This window comes from Oncorhynchus nerka, linkage group LG12 (genome assembly GCF_034236695.1).
Source record: "Oncorhynchus nerka isolate Pitt River linkage group LG12, Oner_Uvic_2.0, whole genome shotgun sequence".
Taxonomy (NCBI): domain Eukaryota; kingdom Metazoa; phylum Chordata; class Actinopteri; order Salmoniformes; family Salmonidae; genus Oncorhynchus; species Oncorhynchus nerka.
In genome coordinates, this window is record NC_088407.1 from 10,682,646 (window position 1) to 10,696,134 (window position 13,489).

At 51.2% G+C, this 13,489-nt stretch overlaps 1 protein-coding gene across 1 annotated transcript in view; it reads right to left on the reverse strand.

The window, feature by feature from the left end:
• The window catches only part of LOC115124542 (uncharacterized), a 49,783-nt gene that overhangs the window by 29,718 nt on the left and 6,576 nt on the right, over window positions 1–13,489 (reverse strand). Inside the window, exon 2 of the mRNA XM_065026008.1 lies at window positions 7–1,765. Within this exon, the coding sequence (XP_064882080.1) occupies window positions 7–1,765 (1,759 nt within the window). The remainder of the gene's footprint in view (window positions 1–6; window positions 1,766–13,489) is intronic.

The following is a 13,489-nucleotide window of genomic DNA, read 5'->3' on the forward strand; positions in this document are numbered from 1 at the left end:
CCTTACCTGTATTATACCCGTTGTCCTGGTTACCCGTTCTCCCAGGAAACACCGCCTCCTGGCAGTATACGTAGCCGGAGCTTGAGGGGTTGCCCTCGACGACGCCCACGTCACCTGACTGCTGCAGCCAATGAGAGAGCGGGAGCTTCCACACGACGGCCGAGGGGTGGGAGGAGTGAAGTGGCTGGAGAGAGGAGGGGTAAAACTGGACTGTTCCACTACAACCCCCCCCTGAGGACTGGGTGAGTCCAACTGTCCTGACAGAGGGTGGTGGGGTGAGTTTAGGAGGGGAGAGGGAATGAGGGGGGAGGGGTGTGGGAGGAGGGCTAAGGACCTGGGGGAAGGGGTGAGGTGAAGGAGGAGGAGGAGTAGGAGGTGAAGGAAGAGTGGAAGAGTCTGTGTGCGAATCGTAAGCACTTGTTTTGATCGGTTCTGTGCTTCCTCCTCCCAATCCCAAAATCCCACTTCCGGAATTCCCATTCAGAATTCTGCTGCCGGCAACGTTGCGTCTGAAGGAGAATGCCTCAGAGAAGGAGTCCAGTTTCTGCTGGTAAACCCTACCACCAGCACCACCTGCTGCCTGAGAATGGGAGTATAGAAAGGCCCAGTCCTGGGGATACCCCCCACCCCTCTCCCTTCCCTCCCAAGCCACAGCACCACGATCTGGGGGAGTAGGACTCACCCAAGACCCAGGCTTTAACTGGGCCTCTAGAGGATCCAAGTTCGACCGTCTACCCCCGAAATCATCACAGTCTCCTCCAAAATCATCAACCCTTCTCAAACTATTCTTCATTCCTGTATTATCCACACTATAGCCAAAGCTAGCAGTACGATTATAGAGATAATCAGTTGTATTATTGCCACCATCATGGCTACCGCTATCTCTATAACCATCACTACTATCTCCTCTCCTCTCCTCACACACATACTCTCTACTGTAGAACACATCATCCCTGTTACAGCCCTCATCCGTTCTGTAGAACACATCACCCCTGTTACTACAGCCCTCATCCGTTCTGTAGAACACGTCATCCCTGTTACAGCCCTCATCCGTTCCCGGAAAGACGTCATTCCTGATATCATCCGTTCTGTGAAAGGCCTCATCCCTAGTGTTCGACCCCTCATCCGTTTTCTCCTCACACCCATCATCTCTACTGTTACTGTAGAAGACATCATCCCTACTGCTCTTACAGCTTTCATCTGTTCTGTGAAAGACGTCATCCCTGTTACAGCCCTCATCCGTTCTGTGGTACATATCACCACCACTACCGCTGGCGCTGCTGTCATCCCCATCGCAGCCGTCATCCCTTTGGCTAGCATAGCCAAGGCTCTGACCTTCAAAATGGTTGCCGAAATGTTCCCCTTGACCTACACTGTCGTCCAAAACCCCACTATTACAGTAGCTAGCTTTCTGCGCTCCAAAACAACCATCTCTACCATCAACATCACTACAGTTATCACCTCTGCTATGTCCATGAATGTCTACATAACCACCACCACCCACACCCTTGTACCTCTCGTTGCTCCCCCCAGAATAGAGGCTTGAATCAGGGAGAGTGGTCCTGTATTGCTCCAGGGGAGTCTGGGGCTCCAAGGGGTGGTGGCAGGATGTGTGGCCCAGGCCGGGGCGGTGGTGGAGGTGATGCTGAAGGTATGGGTCCTGGTAAGGCTGGGGGGTAGGAGGTTGGAGGGACGTTCGGTCGGCCATGGGGTAGTCTCTGGTCTCTCTGGGATCTCTGGTCTCTCTGGTCTCTCTGGGCGTGTTCTGTGCCGGGATAGAAGGACCTTTAGTGGCAAAGATTTTTTATTTTTATTTTACTAGGCAAGTCAGTTAAGAACAAATTCTTATTTTCAATGACGGCCTAGGAACAGTGGGTTAACTGCCTGTTCAGGGGCAGAACGACAGATTTTGTACCTTGTCAGCTCGGGGATTTGAACTTGCAACCTTTTGGTTACTAGTCCAACGCTCAAACCACTAGGCTACCCTGCCGGAGCAGACATGGTTCTTTAAAACTCTAGAAAAAAGGGGGGGGGAGACAGACAGAAACAAGGGGACGTGAATAGGGAAGGAGACAGACAGAAACAAGGGGATATGAGAAGGGTTGGAGGGAAGGAGACGGACAGAAACAAGGGGACGTGAGAAGGGTTGGAGGGAAGGAGACAGACAGAAACAAGGGGACGTGAATAGGGTTGGAGGGAAGGAGACAGACAGAAACAAGGGGATGTGAGAAGGGTTGGAGGGAAGGAGACGGACAGAAACAAGGGGACGTGAGAAGGGTTGGAGGGAAGGAGACGGACAGAAACAAGGGGACGTGAGAAGGGTTGGAGGGGAGGAGACAGACAGAAACAAGGGGACGTGAGAAGGGTTGGAGGGAAGGAGACGGACAGAAACAAGGGGACGTGAGAAGGGTTGGAGGGAAGGAGACAGACAGAAACAAGGGGACGTGAGAAGGGTTGGAGGGAAGGAGACGAGGGTAGAGGTAAAGAGCAGTGGAGGAATAAGTACCCAGACAGAACCGTGTACTAGGTCTATCTATCAGTATAGGCAGGTCAGCCACCAGACAGACAGAACCGTGTACTAGGTCTATCTATCAGTATAGGCAGGTCAGCCACCAGACAGACAGAACCGTGCACTAGGTCTATCTATCAGTATAGGCAGGTCAGCCACCAGACAGACAGAACGGTGCACTGGGCCTATCTATCAGTATAGGCAGGTCAGCTACCAGACAGAACCGTGCACTAGGTCTATCTATCAGTATAGGCAGGTCAGCCACCAGACAGACAGACAGAACCGTGCACTAGGTCTATCTATCAGTATAGGCAGGTCAGTCACCAGACAGACAGAACCGTGCACTAGGTCTATCTATCAGTATAGGCAGGTCAGTCACCAGACAGAACTGTGCACTAGGTCTATCTATCAGTATAGGCAGGTCAGACACCAGACAAACAGACAGAACCGTGCACTAGGTCTATCTATCTGTATAGGCAGGTCAGCCACCAGACAGTCAGAACCGTGCACTAGGTCTATCTATCAGTATAGGCAGGTCAGACACCAGACAGAACCGTGCACTAGGTCTATCTATCAGTATAGGCAGGTCAGCCACCAGACAGAACCGTGCACTAGGTCTATCTATCAGTATAGGCAGGTCAGACAGAACTGTGCAGTAAAAGTCTAAAATTATTTGGTTTTAAATATACTTAAGTATAAAATGTAAATGTAGTTGCTAAAATGTACTTAAGTATCCAAAGTAACGGCTATCAGTAAATGAAAAAGCATGAAAATTGTGCCGTCTGGTTTCCTTAATATAAGGAATTTGAAATTATTTATTATTTTACTTTTGGTACTTAAATATATTTTAGCAATTACATTTACTTTTGATACTTAAGTATAAGTATATTTTACTGGGTGACTTTCACTTGAGTCATTTTCTATTCAAGGTATCTTTACTTTTACTCAAGTATGACAATGGAGTACTTTTTCCACCGCTGGCAATCAATCTGTTGGCCTAATGTGTAAACTTACCTAGAGAAGCAGGAAAATACAGGACCCACAGTCTTCGCTAGTGAGAAAACCCAGTCCCAACTTTGACTCTGTCATTAAAACTTAGTACCATATAGTCCCATATGACATATCACACACTGAAAGATACAGATACTGTAGATACAGGGCCATTATCTCAGTTCAATTCAACAACGCAACAATGCACAGCTTCTCGCTTCCTCCCTCTCTCTCTCTCTCTCTCTCTCTCTCTCTACTGTTGTAATTAGGTTAAGATAGTATGACTCATAGACAGAGAGAGGAGAGAGAGAGAGAGAGAGAGCGAGAGAGAGGGGAGGAAGAGAAAGAGAAAGAGGAGACAGAGAGAGAGAGAAAGAGGAGAGAGAATAGAGAGAGAGAGAGAGAGAGAGAGAGAGAGAGAGAGAGAGAGAGAGAGAGCGAGAGAGAGGGGAGGAAGAGAAAGAGAAAGAGGAGACAGAGAGAGAGAGAAAGAGGAGAGAGAATAGAGAGAGAGAGAGAGAGAGAGAGGGGAGGAAGAGAAAGAGAGAGGAGACAGAGAGAGAGAGAGAGAGAGAGAGAGAGGGGAGGAAGAGAAAGAGGAGACAGAGAGAGAGAGAGAGAGAGAACAGAGAGAGAGAGAACAGAGAGAGGAGGAAGAGAAAGAGAAAGAGGAGGAAGAGAGAGCAAGAGGAGAGAGAATAGAGAGAGAGAATAGAGAGAGAGAATAGAGAGAGGAGAACGAGAAAGAGGAGGAAGAGACAGCAAGAAAGAGTGGTGATTCCGTTCTGACTAAGTTTTAGGCATCTTTCTTCACTTTTCATGCTGGCTATATTATCTCTGATGTTCCTTCCTTGTTTCTTGTCTTTCATTAAGTCTTTATAAGTTTATATCTCTGTTTGTCCGACAAAAAAAACGTCTCAAAATATCTCAAACACGTGCACACACTTCTTTATTTCACTCTCTATCACACACACACACACACACACACACACACACACACACACACACACACACACACACACACACACACAGGTGTCGGTGATAAAAAGTTAACTCTGGTAACACTTGTCACAAAGACACTCCTGCCCTCCCCTCCCTCCACACCCCTCCCCTTCTCCCCCGGTGAAAACCACATCCTCAGGAAACAGTTACGGATCTCCCTCTTTCTCTCTCTCTCTCCTCTATCATTATCTCTAACCATTATCTCTTCTCTCTCTCTCTTCCTCATTCTCTCTCTCCTCTATCATTATCTCGAACCATTATCTATTCTCTCACAATATCATTATCTCTAACCATTATCTCTTCTCGCTCTCACTGTCATTATCTCGAACCAGTATCTCTTCTCTCACACTATCATTATCTCGAACCATTATCTATTCTCTCACACTATCATTATCTCTAACCATTATCTCTTCTCTCTCTCACTATCATTACCTGCAACCATTATCTCTTCTCTATCACACTAGCATTATCTCTTCTCTCTCACACTATCTTTATCTCTAACCATTATCTCTTCTGTCTCACACTCTCCTCTATCATTATCTCTAACCATTATCTCTTCTCTCTCTTTATCTCTAACCATTATCTCTTCTCCCTCTCACACTATCATTACCTCTAACCAGTATCTCTTCTCCGTCACCCTATCATTATCTCTAACCATTATCTCTTCTCTATCACACTATCATTATCTCTTCTCTCTCACACTATCTTTCTCTCTAACCAGTATCTCTTCTCTCTCTTTAACTCTCACCATTATCTCTTCTGTCTCTCACTCTCCTCACTTTATCTCTAACCATTATCTCTTCTCTCTTTACCTCTAACCATTATCTCTCCTCTCGCTTCACCTCTAACCATTATCTCTCCTTTCCCTCACTCTCCTCTCTTTACCTCTAACCATTATCTCTTTCTCTCCATTATCTCTTTTTCTCTCACACTCTCTCTCTTCTCTCTCACACTCTCCTCTAACCATTCTCTCTTCTCTCACACACTCTCCTCTATCTTCTCCTCTAACCATTCTCTCTTCTCTCTCACACTCTCCTCTATCTTCTCCTCTAACCATTCTCTCTTCTCTCTCACACTCTCCTCTATCTTCTCCTCTAACCATTCTCTTTCTCTCTCTTTACCTCTAACCATTATCTCTCCTTTCTCTCACTCTCCTCTCACTCTTCTCTCTCACTCCCCTTTTCATCAAATCATTGTAAGAAAGGTTCAGCCACATTGTCCAACCTGAAAGCAGCACACACTGTCTGTCTGTGGGCAGGGGTCACAGAGCTGTATATATGTGTGTGTGTGTGTGTGTGTGTGTGTGTGTGTGTGTGTGTGTGTGTGTGTGTGTGTGTGTGTGTGTGTGTGTGTGTGTGTGTGTGTGTGTGTGTGTGTGTGTGTGTGTGTGTTCGTAGGCACAGTGTAGATGATAATACAGTTGTTTACCAGAGATCTCTGGGTAAGTCTACTGACAGGAAGTCTCTACCCAAAAAGGAGACACACACAAACACATCTCCACCCAGAGATACCCCAAACACACACACAAACACTCACACTCTCACACTCACGCACACTAGAGACGGATAGACAGGAAGGAAGAGAGGACAAGGGAACCCTCTAAACGAATCAACAAACACACTACTCTCGCCCACCTTCCTTCCCTCCTTTCCTTCCTTCCCTCCTTTCCCTCCACCTTACCTTCCTTCCCTCCTTTCCCTCCACCTTTCCTTCCTTCCCTCCTTTCCTTCCTTCCCTCCTTTCCCTCCACCTTTCCTTCCTTCCCTCCTTTCCTTCCTTCCCTCCTTTCCCTCCACCTTTCCCTCCCTCCCTCCCTTCTACATCTCTGTCTTGACAAGTCTGACAGTTCTTTAAGGCCCAAATGAACTTTGTTCTGTATTTTACTGCATATTGTACAGCTGAAGAATCTGTACACAAAAAAACAATGTAAAAGTGTGAAAACATTTGATCAGTAATGCTGAACAATTATAATAATAATAATTGTAATACGATTAACCAAAATGTTCGGTTAAATTACATTTAGTCTGTCCCCCCCAGCCCCCGTGAGCTTACATTTGAGTCACTAATGCAGAGGGATTTACAGAAGCAATTAGGGTAAAGTGCTTCGCTGAAGGGCACATCAACAGATTTTTTACCTAGTCGGCTCGGGGATTCGAACCAGCGATCTTTCAACTACAGAAACGGCTAACACATCATCTCTACAGGGCTGTTGGCTGGTCGTCATTGACCTTGCGTAGGCTGAAACACTGGTATACACTGATTTATAAGGCCATATTGTAGGCTGAAACACTGGTATACACTGATTTATAAGGCCATACTGGGTAAAATACCATTTTATCTCTGTTCTTTATTAGCCAGGTCAGTAAATAAATATAAATCACTGTCCCATTCTGATTTGCTTCTAACAGAACCAAACATTAGAACAGGTCGTGGTAGAAATAGTTTTAGTTACTAAGCAACGTGGTTCTGGAATTCTCTCCTGAACATTTTAAAATGTGATGATCTAGTTTCGTTGGTGGAGTTTAAACACTTGATCGATGTATATATCATAGAAGAGTGTTATTGATTATAGGACAGCTGTTTTTAGTCAAGATGTTTGTGTTTTTAATGTAATATGTAATTGTTGTACTATCGTATGGGGCGGCAGGGTAGCCTTGTGGTTAGAGCGTTGGACTAGTAACCGGAAGGTTGCAAGTTCAAATCTCCGAGCTGACAAGGTAGAAATCTGTCGTTCTGCCCCTGAACAGGCAGTTAACCCACTGTTCCTAGGCCGTCATTGAAAATAATAATTTATTCTTAACTGACTTGCCTGGTTAAATAAAGATAAAAATATGTGTGTTTAATGTTGTGTTAGCATATGTAAGTTGTTTTGTCTGAATCGTTGTTCCCCCTGCTGCTATTGGACCAGTTCTCTCTTGGAAAAGAGATGTTATCTCAATGAGAAAAACCTGTATAAATAAAGGTTAAATAAAAAAATACAGGCCCAACGCCTTAACCTGCCACCCCACCACCCTCAATGTGCTACCTGCCACCCTCAATGTGCTACCTGCCACCCTCAATATGCTACCTGCCACCCTCAATGTGCTACCTGCCACCCCACCACCCTCAATGTGCTACCTGCCACCCCACCACCCTCAATGTGCTACCTGCCACCCCACCACCCTCAATGTGCTACCTGCCACCCCACCACCCTCAATGTGCTACCTGCCACCCCACCACCCTCAATGTGCTACCTGCCACCCCACCACCCTCAATGTGCTACCTCAATGCCACCCCACCACCCTCAATGCTACCTGCCACTACCTGCCACCCCACCACCCTCAATGTGCTACCTGCCACCCCACCACCCTCAATGTGCTACCTGCCACCCTCAATGTGCTACCTGCCACCCTCAATGTGCTACCTGCCACCCCACCACCCTCAATATGCTACCTGCCACCCTCAATGTGCTACCTGCCACCCCACCACCCTCAATATGCTACCTGCCACCCTCAATGTGCTACCTGCCACCCCACCACCCTCAATGTGCTACCTGCCACCCCACCACCCCTCAATGTGCTACCTGCCACCCTCAATGTGCCCCACCACCCTCAATGTGGTACCTGCCACCCCACCACCCTCAATGTGCTACCTGCCACCCCACCACCCTCAATGTGCTACCTGCCACCCCACCACCCTCAATGTGCTACCTGCCACCCCACCACCCTCAATGTGCTACCTGCCACCCTCAATGTGCTACCTGCCACCCTCAATGTGCTACCTGCCACCCCACCACCCTCAATATGCTACCTGCCACCCTCAATGTGCTACCTGCCACCCCACCACCCTCAATATGCTACCTGCCACCCTCAATGTGCTACCTGCCACCCCACCACCCTCAATGTGCTACCTGCCACCCTCAATGTGCTACCTGCCACCCTCAATATGCTACCTGCCACCCTCAATGTGCTACCTGCCACCCTCAATATGGTACCTGCCACCCCACCACCCTCAATGTGCTACCTGCCACCCCACCACCCTCAATGTGCTACCTGCCACCCCACCACCCTCAATGTGCTACCCTCAATGTGCTACCTGCCATCCTCAATATGCTACACCCCACCACCCTCAATGTGCTACCTGCCACCCTCAATGTGCTACCTGCCACCCTCAATGTGCTACCTGCCACCCTCAATATGCTACCTGCCACCCCACCACCCTCAATATGCTACCTGCCACCCTCAATGTGCTACCTGCCACCCCACCACCCTCAATATGCTACCTGCCACCCTCAATGTGCTACCTGCCACCCCACCACCCTCAATGTGCTACCTGCCACCCTCAATGTGCTACCTGCCACCCTCAATGTGCTACCTGCCACCCCACCACCCTCAATGTGCTACCTGCCACCCTCAATGTGCTACCTGCCACCCCACCACCCTCAATGTGCTACCTGCCACCCTCAATATGCTACCTGCCACCCTCAATGTGCTACCTGCCACCCTCAATATGCTACCTGCCACCCCACCACCCTCAATGTGCTACCTGCCACCCCAATGTGCTACCTGCACCCCTCAATGTGCTACCTGCCACCCCACCACCCAATATGCTACCTGCAATGTTCTACCTGCCACCCTCAATGTGCTACCTGCCACCCTCAATGTGCTACCTGCCACCCTCAATATGCTACCTGCCACCCTCAATGTGCTACCTGCCACCCTCAATATGCTACCTGCCACCCCACCACCCTCAATGTGCTACCTGCCACCCCACCACCCTCAATGTGCTACCTGCCACCCCACCACCCTCAATGTGCTACCTGCCACCCTCAATGTGCTACCTGCCATCCTCAATATGCTACCTGCCACCCCACCACCCTCAATGTGCTACCTGCCACCCTCAATATGCTACCTGCCACCCCACCACCCTCAATGTGCTACCTGCCACCCCACCACCCTCAATGTGCTACCTGCCACCCCACCACCCTCAATGTGCTACCTGCCACCCTCAATGTGCTACCTGCCACCCTCAATGAGCTACCTGCCACCCTCAATGTGCTACCTGCCACCCCACCACCCTCAATGTGCTACCTGCCACCCTCAATGTGCTACCTGCCACCCCACCACCCTCAATGTGCTACCTGCCACCCTCAATATGCTACCTGCCACCCCACCACCCTCAATGTGCTACCTGCCACCCTCAATATGCTACCTGCCACCCTCAATGTGCTACCTGCCACCCCACCACCCTCAATGTGCTACCTGCCACCCTCAATGTGCTACCTGCCACCCCACAATGTGCCACCCTCAATATGCTACCTGCCACCCTCAATGTGCTACCTGCCACCCCACCACCCTCAATGTGCTACCTGCCACCCTCAATGTGCTACCCCACCACCACCCTCACCCTCAATGTGCTACCTGCCACCCTCAATGTCCTACCTGCCACCCCACCACCCTCAATATGCTACCTGCCAACCTCAATATTCTACCTGCCACCCTCAATGTGCTACCTGCCACCCTCAATGTGCTACCTGCCACCCTCAATGTGCTACCTGCCACCCCACCACCCTCAATGTGCTACCTGCCACCCTCAATATTCTACCTGCCACCCTCAATGTGCTACCTGCCACCCTCAATGTGCTACCTGCCACCCCACCACCCTCAATGTGCTACCTGCCACCCTCAATGTGCTACCTGCCACCCCACCACCCTCAATGTGCTACCTGCCACCCTCAATGTGCTACCTGCCACCCCACCACCCTCAATGTGCTACCTGCCACCCTCAATATGCTACCTGCCACCCTCAATGTGCTACCTGCCACCCCACCCTCACCCTCAATGTGCTACCTGCCACCCTCAATGTGCTACCTGCCACCCCACCAATGTGCTACCTCACCCTCAATATGCTACCCTCAATATTCCACCCTCAATGTGCTACCTGCCACCCTCAATGTGCTACCTGCCACCCAATGTGCACCACCCCAATATGCTACCTGCCAACCTCAATATTCTACCTGCCACCCTCAATGTGCTACCTGCCACCCTCAATGTGCTACCTGCCACCCTCAATGTGCTACCTGCCACCCTCAATGTGCTACCTGCCACCCCACCAACCTCAATGTGCTACCTGCCACCCTCAATATTCTACCTGCCACCCCACCACCCTCAATGTGCTACCTGCCACCCTCAATGTGCCACCCTACCTGCCACCCTCAATATGCTACCTGCCACCCCACCACCCTCAATATGCCACCCTCAATATGCTACCTGCCACCCTCAATGTGCTACCTGCCACCCTCAATGTGCCACCTGCCACCCTCAATGTGCTACCTGCCACCCTCAATGTGCTACCTGCCACCCTCAATATGCTACCTGCCACCCCACCACCCTCAATATGCTACCTGCCACCCCACCACCCTCAATATGCTACCTGCCACCCTCAATGTGCCACCTGCCACCCTCAATGTGCTACCTGCCACCCTCAATGTGCTACCTGCCACCCTCATAATGCTACCTGCCACCCCACCACCCTCAATATGCTACCTGCCACCCCACCACCCTCAATATGCTACCTGCCACCCTCAATGTGCCACCTGCCACCCTCAATGTGCTACCTGCCACCCTCAATATGCTACCTGCCACCCTGCCACCCCACCACCCTACCTGCCACCCTCAATATGCTACCTGCCACCCCACCACCCTCAATATGCTACCTGCCACCCCACCACCCTCAATATGCTACCTGCCACCCTCACCACCCTCAATGTGCTACCTGCCACCCCACCACCCTCAATGTGCTACCTGCCACCCACAACCCTCAATGTGCTACCTGCCACCCTCATAATGCTACCTGCCACCCCACCACCCTCAATATGCTACCTGCCACCCCACCACCCTCAATATGCTACCTGCCACCCCACCACCCTCAATGTGCTACCTGCCACCCTCAATAGGCTACCTGCCACCCTCAATATGCTACCTGCCACCCCACCACCCTCAATATGCTACCTGCCACCCCACCACCCTCAATGTGCTACCTGCCACCCACCACCCTCAATGTGCTACCTGCCACCCACCACCCTCAATGTACTACCTGCCACCCCACCACCCTCAATGTGCTACCTGCCACCCCACCACCCTCAATGTGCTACCTGCCACCCTCAATGTGCTACCTGCCACCCTCAATGTGCTACCTGCCACCCTCAATGTGCTACCTGCCACCCTCAATGTGCTACCTGCCACCCTCAATGTGCTACCTGCCACCCTCAATATGCTACCTGCCACCCTCAATGTGCTATCTGCCACCCCACCACCCTCAATGTGCTACCTGCCACCCTCAATATGCTACCTGCCACCCTCAATGTGCTACCTGCCACCCCACCACCATCAATGTGCTACCTGCCACCCTCAATGTGCTACCTGCCACCCTCAATGTGCTACCTGCCACCCTCAATGTGCTACCTGCCACCCCACCACCCTCAATGTGCTACCTGCCACCCTCAATGTGCTACCTGCCACCCTCAATATGCTACCTGCCACCCCACCACCCTCAATGTGCTACCTGCCACCCTCAATGTGCTACCTGCCACCCCACCACCCTCAATGTGCTACCTGCCACCCTCAATATTTTACCTGCCACCGTCAATGTGCTACCTGCCACCCTCAATGTGCTACCTGCCACCCTCAATATTCTACCTGCCACCCTCAATGTGCTACCTGCCACCCTCACTGTGCTACCTGCCACCCTCAATGTGCTACCTGCCACCCCACCACCCTCAATGTGCTACCTGCCACCCTCAATGTGCTACCTGCCACCCTCAATGAGCTACCTGCCACCCTCAATGTGCTACCTGCCACCCTCAATGTACTACCTGCCACCCTCAATGTGCTACCTGCCACCCTCAATGTGCTACCTGCCACCCCACCACCCTCAATGTGCTACCTGCCACCCTCAATGTGCTACCTGCCACCCCACCACCCTCAATATGCTACCTGCCACCCTCAATGTGCTACCTGCCACCCTCAATGTGCCACCTGCCACCCTCAATATGCTACCTGCCACCCCACCACCCTCAATATGCTACCTGCCACCCTCAATGTGCCACCTGCCACCCTCAATGTGCTACCTGCCACCCTCAATGTGCTACCTGCCACCCTCAATATGCTACCTGCCACCCCACCACCCTCAATGTGCTACCTGCCACCCTCAATATGCTACCTGCCACCCCACCACCCTCAATGTGCTACCTGCCACCCTCAATATGCTACCTGCCACCCCACCACCGTCAATATGCTACCTGCCACCCTCAATGTGCTACCTGCCACCCTCAATGTGCTACCTGCCACCCTCAATGTGCTACCTGCCACCCTCAATATGCTACCTGCCACCCCACCACCGTCAATATGCTACCTGCCACCCTCAATGTGCTACCTGCCACCCTCAATGTACTACCTGCCACCCTCAATGTGCTACCTGCCACCCCACCACCCTCAATGTGCTACCTGCCACCCTCAATGTGCTACCTGCCACCCCACCACCGTCAATATGCTACCTGCCACCCTCAATGTGCTACCTGCCACCCCACCACCGTCAATATGCTACCTGCCACCCTCAATGTGCTACCTGCCACCCCACCACCCTCAATATGCTACCCACCCTGCCACCCCACCACCCTCAATGTGCTACCTGCCACCCCAATGTGCCCTGCCACCCCCACCACCCTCAATGTGCTACCTGCCACCCTCAATGTGCTACCTGCCACCCCACCACCGTCAATATGCTACCTGCCACCCTCAATGTGCTACCTGCCACCCCACCACCCTCAATATGCTACCTGCCACCCTCAATGTGCTACCTGCCACCCCACCACCCTCAATATGCTACCTGCCACCCTCAATGTGCTACCTGCCACCCCACCACCCTCAATATGCTACCTGCCACCCTCAATGTGCTACCTGCCACCCCACCACCCTCAATATGCTACCTGCCACCCTCAATGTGCTACCT